The 7,500-nt window shown below is 55.3% G+C and overlaps 1 protein-coding gene across 1 annotated transcript in view; it reads right to left on the bottom strand.

The window, feature by feature from the left end:
• Nucleotides 1-7,500, bottom strand: part of eml3 (EMAP like 3) — a gene marked incomplete at both ends in the record, with an annotated part of 31,943 nt that overhangs the window by 12,413 nt on the left and 12,030 nt on the right. Inside the window, 5 exons of the mRNA XM_084461155.1 lie at nt 385-413; nt 678-794; nt 2,555-3,064; nt 3,377-3,491; nt 3,586-3,762. Of these exons, the coding sequence (XP_084317281.1) occupies nt 385-413; nt 678-794; nt 2,555-3,064; nt 3,377-3,491; nt 3,586-3,762 (948 nt within the window). The remainder of the gene's footprint in view (nt 1-384; nt 414-677; nt 795-2,554; nt 3,065-3,376; nt 3,492-3,585; nt 3,763-7,500) is intronic.

Raw genomic sequence — 7,500 nt, 5'->3', positions numbered from 1 at the left:
GAGAGAGACAGAGTGAGACAGCAAGAGAGAGAGAGAGAGAGACAGCGAGAGAGAGACAGAGTGAGACAGCAAGAAGGAGAGTGAGACAGCAAGAAAGAGAGAGTAAGACAGCAAGAAAGAGAGAGTGAGACAGCAAGAGAGAGAGAGTAAGACAGCAAGAAAGAGAGAGTGAGACAGCAAGAGAGAGAGAGAATGACAGAGTGAGACAGCGAGAGAGAGACAGAGTGAGACAGCAAGAGAGAGAGAGAGAGACAGAGTGAGACAGCGAGAGAGAGAGACAGAGTGAGACAGCGAGAGAGAGAGAGACAGCGAGAGAGAGAGACAGAGTGAGACAGCGAGAGAGAGAGAGACAGCGAGAGAGAGAGACAGTTAAAGATACGTCACCTGCGTTGGGGACGAGGTCTTTGGCCCGGCTGTGACAGAAGAAGACAAGCGGATCAGTTATTCAGACACATTAGACCCGAGACTCCAGACGGCCGGGGGGACTCTCCGCGCCTCCGGGCCCCCGAGCACGAGGACGCCCGTCCTCACGGGGGACAGAGCTGCGCCGCTCCCAGATAAAGACCGCCTGTGTTCCCAGAGAGGGTGACTATCTGGTGAAATATGTGACTGGGTTTTCGGTGTGAGGGATGCGTGGCGGCCTGGTGGGGGGCCCCGGGGGGGGGGCCCCGACTCACCTCTCCAGACTGGGGGAGCGCGTGAGGAGGTTGGCTGAAGACGCCGCCTTCTTGTCCAGACGTTTTTTGCTCTTGTCCAGGGTCTCCTTGGCCAGCTTCTCGCTGTTCCGGCGAACCCTGCGTGTGGGCAAGGTCAGGGGTCAAGGTCAGGGGTCACCGGACGCAATGGACGAACACGCTCACACGCATAGGGAGGAACACCGACACACACACACACGCACACACACACACACAGCTGCACCCGTCATCTAAACACACACTGGGAGGAACACTGGGAGGAACACAAGCACATGCAAATGAAGGCGCGCATGCACACACACACGTACACACACACACACACACACACACACACACAAGCCATCTCTTCTGATAAATCCTAAGTGAGTGTGTCTGCATCATAGGTCATGAGCGAGGCTTTCCTGTGAAACCCACCCCCGTTTCCTGTTAGTGACGACTAGCTCCATGCCCCCCCCTCCCCCCTCCCCAAGGACCAGCAATCAGAGGAAATGACCCTCGTCATGTGACCAGGGACAAGCTGATACAGGAAGTGAAACCCAGCTGCCCCCTTCCTCTAAACAGACCCATACTACAGCATCTGAATGTGGTATTTCATACGCGCTGTGGTATTTATTTAGTACCGCTGGTGACCATGGAGGGGCGTGGTAGAGTTAAATTCCTCACCAACAGGACCATATGTTATCCATCTCCAAAAGCTGGTGACAAGCCACAACAGGGAAGAACAGCACCCCCCACACACACACACACACACACACACACAAAGAGACGCCCACACACTCGGAAAAACACACACAATATTAATATAATTATTTCATGATTATTGATTCGAGTACTTAAGCCCGACAGAAATGATGAGTGGAGATGGAAAAAAAAAACTCCCATAGTAGATTTCATCATGCAGATCAAAATCATGCTGAATCAATCCACACTTGAAGGTAAGAAACAGATTCAATTAGGGGTGATTTGATCAACAGGTTAGTGTGGATTAATTCACAAAGTCTCAGTGTTACTGTGCTTATGTTTCTGCAAAACCCGGTTGTATGATGGATAAAATGATGGATGAGACGTCGAATCCTACTTGTGTTACGAAGCCATTTCTTTTCAAATTTGAAATTGAGTTCATCGTAACCGATATTTACTCTAATTCCAGTTAGAGTAGGATCAAGTTGGATGGAGCAGCCATTCTGGGCTGAGTTTCCCAGAGGCATCGTAGCGCTACGATGAACGCCGTAGCTTACGATGAACGTAGCGCTACGATGCCTCTGGGAAACTCAGCCCTGAAACGTTTGTATTCTTGAAGGCCACTTACCCCCCCAACAGCCCCTAGATTATCCCTGTATTCATTGACGATGTAGACACAATGGTGCCTCTGAATGCCGCTTGCATCACATTTTCCACGAAGCTTGATCTTTTCTCTCTCTCTGTGTGTTTTCTGTTGGACGTGTCACTCAGCGTCACCGAGCGCTGGCTTTATGTGACACGCGGCCTTCTGTTCCCCATCTCCCGCATTTAGCCTGTACCGTACGTCCGAACGGATGGAAAAAGAACAGGCCCCCGATCGAAACAGGGAGACGTGTCAAACCCCCCCCCCCCCACGCCACCCCGAACCAACAACCCCCCAAACGTTTCCGTCAGGCAACTTGGTTGGAAACCTGGCAACCCGGGGCTGATTGAATCGGTGTTTTCATGACAGCGGGGTTTTGCAGCTGCACAAGTGTTAACGAAAACATCGTGAGAGGTGATCAGAGTTGGGCTATTCCCCCCCCAAAAGCCGTGCAATCATGCGGGAGTCGGGGTGAGGAGTAGGGGGAGGCGGGGGGGCGCAGGGAGGAAGTGAAGAACCGGGACAGGAAACGCACAGCGGCTTCTTCTCGCCCTCCAGGATGGGGGAGAGGGGTCCGACGCGGGGGCCGGGGGGCGCCTGGTCCTTCGGCGGGGCGGGGGAGCCCGACACGGGGGTCTGGGGGGCGGAGCCCGACACGGGGGTCTGGGGGGCGGAGCCCGGGTCGTCCGGGGGCCCGCCGGGGGTCTCCTGATGGTGGTCTCTCTGGAGGCTCCTGATGGTGGTGGGCTGGATGGGCTCCTCCACCGCGGAAGAGGCCCAGCTCAGGTCCTTCTCTCCTTCTCCTCCTCCTCTCTCCCCGCCCCCCTCCTCTTCCTCCTCGTCGTCGTGCTCCAGCCCCGGGACCCGGTGGAGCTTGGCCCGGGGGCCCTCCCCCGCGCACGGCCCCTCGGGGAACAGGGCGTCCTCCAGGGACAGGCTCTTGACGGCCCTGGTGACCTCCAGGGGGGCCCGGTCCAGCGCCGCCTCCTGCCTCAGCACGGGGAGCTCTGTCTGGGTGGACCTGTCTAGGGTGGGGGCCCTCGGTCTGGGGGCCAGGGACACTGACACCGTGTCCCCCGTGTGTCCATTCTCCCCTTGAGTACTGTTGCTCACTTGACTAAAGAAATGAGCGTTTGCCACGGACAAAGAAGTTGGGATGAGAAAATTAATAAAAATAATTTCTGCAACGCCACTATATTTTATAGTTTTTTATTTTTTTTTATTTTTTTAGTATATTTTTGACCATAATGTTTTCTCTTCAATAGGTACGTTTCTTCAAATCAAAGCACTACAGACAGAGCCTAGGATTGACTCAACGATGCTTTATTGACACACACACACACCGACGGTGGCGTACCTGGTCTTCGGGTGGCGCAGTGCGTCCGGGGTCGAGCTGGACGATAGTTTGCGTCCGGCGATGCAGCCGTCCGAACAGAACACCTGGTTCAGGACCCGAGCGGCGCCTGGGTTCACTGGGGGGTCACACAGAGGTCGTCAACCCCCCCCGCTCGCCCTGCACGCGGTAATATCGCCCGGAGGGGGCGCGGCGGCGTTCGGGACACTCACCGGCTATGAGCTGCTGTTTGAGCAGGGGGATCAGCTGCTCGTGGAGACGCAGGCGGCGCAGGGCGTCGGCCAGCGATGACTTCAGCAGCGTGATCTCGTTGTCCTGCGACTGCAGGCGGCCCTCCATCGCCGACACGCGGTCCGGGAACTCGGCGCTGCTGCCCGCCGACATGTCATCTGCGCGGGACACGACGGGGACAACCAATGAGCAGGCGGGAATTAGGGCTGAACGCCATGCGATGCCATCGGTCAAAATCGAGGGCAGAGCAGGGTGATATTGTACAGTAGAGACTACAGTGTATGAAAGGAGCCTAATATTTAACTGCAGACGGAGAACAGTGCTGCATTCTGGGACGTCTAAGTTGCAACGAACAAGAGCTCCTCCAGATTAAAGATCTCAGACAACCTGACCCCCCCTACGCCCACAAAAATGTCCATAAAGTGACCAAACCCAGCTTCCACTGAGATGGGCCTCTGGCGACCGTGCGACTGTAAACCCACCCTTAATACCAGCATCCATCACTGTCCGCCACTTCCAGAATAAAAGGAGAGTTCTTAGGAAGTTGGAAGTCTTTATTTATTTACTTGAACATAAGAGGTCTTTGAAGCCGCTCGCTGACTGATGATGAGTTGTTTTTCCATCACAAACGCAGACGGGACAGACTAGAGCGGCCATTAGCGGAGGGCAGCTTCACCATGTGTTTCTCCTTTTCTCAAACCTCCTTTTCCCAATTTCCACAGGCGGCCTCTCCAAAGAGGAATGTTTTTAATTGTTCTATCATGAGGTTGCGTTTAGCGAACGAGGTTTTAATTCACGGAGTTGTGCCTGGAGAGGGCGGCTATGTGAACATGCGTGGGATCGTGCCTGTTAGCGTGATCCTGCACTGTGTGTTTACAAGGCCTGGATCATGGTACATGGATCCTATTAAGACATAACACCTAGGTAGATGGAATTCCTGAGTGTGTGTGTGTGTGTGTGTGTGTGTGTGTGTGTGTGTGTGTGTGTGTGTGTGTGTGTGTGTGCACGTCCGTTCCTCTTCCTGTGTGCGCGTGAGCACGCAATCAACGCACGTATGTCGCAATCGACACTGGCACGAGATGTTCAGTGCTTCCTGCTTTCGCTGCCCCCCCCCCCCTCTGACGGAAGAGATACTGCGACTGGCTTGGAAACCCCCCCCCCCCCTCCCCCCCACCGGTAGTCACAGCTTTATGAAACACTTCCTCCTCCCCGCTGGACGCGGGTGGCCACGTTGACCCCTGACCCCCGCCGCACACGTAACGGCGCGTGACTGTATTCAAAATCCGCACAAAATAAAATGTGTTCAGGTGGCAGTTGAATACGCCAAGCGTAGATCTAGGACGAGGGAAATCTAATCACCCAGCACTCGGCCAACCACATGACATCATACTGTATCTATTCGCCGCAGTAGCCGTCCCTGACAATATAATCCATCATTTGATGGAAGGTTGAAGTCCAGGAGTCAAACGAAAGACATTCTAAAACCGAGCTACATCAGTGGATTACAGTGATTCATGATCCAAACATGCCCCGACAGATATGAGTCCGCTGGGCTTCGGGGAGTTTCACTTTTTTTAATATCTGGCACGGGAGTTGAGGAGTGATGCAATGCCAGCGACCGGGACTAACTGGCCCTGGGTGGGTGAGGAGGAGGAGGGGCCTGGTGAGGAGGAGGAGGGGCCTGGTGAAGAGGAGGAGGGGCCTGGTGAGGAGGAGGAGGGGCCTGGTGAGGAGGAGGAGGGGCCTGGTGAAGAGGAGGAGGGGCCTGGTGAGGAGGAGGAGGGGCCTGGTGAAGAGGAGGAGGGGCCTGGTGAGGAGGAGGAGGGACCTGGTGAGGAGGGGGAGGGGCCTGGTGAAGAGGAGGAGGGGCCTGGTGAGGAGGAGGAGGGACCTGGTGAGGAGGGGGAGGGGCCTGGTCCACACAGCTGTCAGTTAAGATTCTCCACCTATCACACGCTTCCCACCCGACCCGAACCGATCCTCTATCCTGTTGTTTTCTCCTTCTCCGCCTCCCTCAACCTCCCCCCGTCTATATCTCCTCCCTCCTCCTCCCCAGGATCTCCTCTCCTCCCTCTCCTCCCCAGGATCTCCTCTCCTCCCTCTCCTCCCCCAGGATCTCCTCTCCTCCCTCTCCTCTCCTCCCCAGGATCTCCTCTCCTCCCTCTCCTCCCCAGGATCTCCTCTCTTTCCTCCTCCTCCCTAGGATCTCCCCTCCTCCCTCTCCTCCCCCAGGATCTCCTCTCCTCCTCCTCCTCTCCTCCCTCTCCTCCCTAGGATCTCCTCTCCTCCCCAGGATCTCCTCTCTTTCCTCTTCTTCTCCAGGATCTCCTCTCCTCCCTCTCCTCCCTAGGATCTCCTCTCCTCCCTCTCCTCCCCAGGATCTCCTCTCCTCCCTCCTCCTCCCTCTCCTCTCCTCCTCAGGATCTTCTCTCCTCCCTCTCCTCTCCTCCTCTCCTCCCCAGGATCTCCTCTCCTCCCTCTCCTCCCCAGGATCTCCTCTCCTCCCTAGGATCTCCTCTCTTTCCTCCTCCTCTCCAGGATCTCCTCTCCTCCCTCTCCTCCCCAGGATCTCCTCTCCTCCTCAGGATCTCCTCTCCTCTCTCTCCTCCCCAGGATCTCCTCTCCTCCCTCTCCTCCTCCTCCCTCTCCTCCCCAGGATCTCCTCTCTTTCCTCCTCCTCCCCAGGATCTCCTCTCCTCCCCAGGATCTCCTCTCCTCTCTCTCCTCCCCAGGATCTCCTCTCCTCCCTCTCCTCCTCCTCCCTCTCCTCCCTAGGATCTCCTCTCTTTCCTCCTCCTCTCCAGGATCTCCTCTCCTCCCTCTCCTCTCCTCCCTCTCCTCCCCAGGATCTCCTCCCCTCCTCCTCCTCCCTAGGATCTCCTCTCCTCCTCCTCCTCCCCAGGATCTCCTCTCCTCCCCAGGATCTCCTCTCCTCCCTCTCCTCCTCAGGATATCCTCTCTCTCTCCTCCTCCTCCTTCCACGTCTGCTCTTTCGTGATCATATCAGAGTTCGGGATCTTATCATTTCCTTAATGGCTCAAATAAACTGACTCATTAATGTTTACATTCCCCCTCCCTCCTCCTCCTTAACCCTTCCCTTGCCGGGAGGAGTCGTGATTGGTCGGTCGTGAACCATACGGCTCTATATCCGTCTCTTTTAAGTGACCAATGGGAGCCAGCTCCCGACTGAGAGACGATTTCTTTTTTTGTAAATGAATACAGCGAATACGGTAGGTCACGTGAGCTGACAGTCGTGTGTGGCTGGCTGACAGGGCTAAAATAACACTTGAAATGGCTGAGTGAGAACACGGCATCCGAGGCAACATGCAAATACGCACCGGTAGGCTAGAGGAAAACCAGTTTAGCGTGAAAACATCCCTCTCTCCGATAAATGGCTCTGTTCCAGAAATAAACGAGGATTCCAGTGCTGCAAAGAGTTTGGTCCAATAAACCCCACATGCACGCGGACGCACATATGCGCACACACACACACCCTTTGGACCAGAACCATGGCTCCGCTCCCACAATGGGGTCTTTGAGGGCTGTGGGAGGCTCTGTCTGCTGTCTGCAGGGCCTGCCGCCGTCTGGACATCCCTCACACACACACACACGCACGTGCAGGACCTTAAAGGACGAGTCTGTCAGACCAAAAAATGACAGAAACACACAGAACCGCGGTACGCTAAGTAGGCTGTGCAGGAACGATGGTGCTGTTTAGCGTTATAGCTTGTGGGCACGGAACTGAATGAACCTCAATTGAGAAACATGTCTCTTGTGGACTTGTTATGCCCAATAACAGTGCCATCCATCGTGTTCCATGGTATAGACAACTACACCAGCTGCATCCTAGTTCAACTGCAGAGGGAGATGACTTTTCGCAACCCAGTTTAGCAAGA

The sequence above is a fragment of the Borostomias antarcticus genome (genome assembly GCF_949987555.1).
Source record: "Borostomias antarcticus genome assembly, chromosome: 37".
NCBI classification, from domain to species: domain Eukaryota; kingdom Metazoa; phylum Chordata; class Actinopteri; order Stomiiformes; family Stomiidae; genus Borostomias; species Borostomias antarcticus.
Note: the sequence above shows the minus strand (reverse complement) of the source record. Positions and strands in the feature narration are given on the sequence as shown.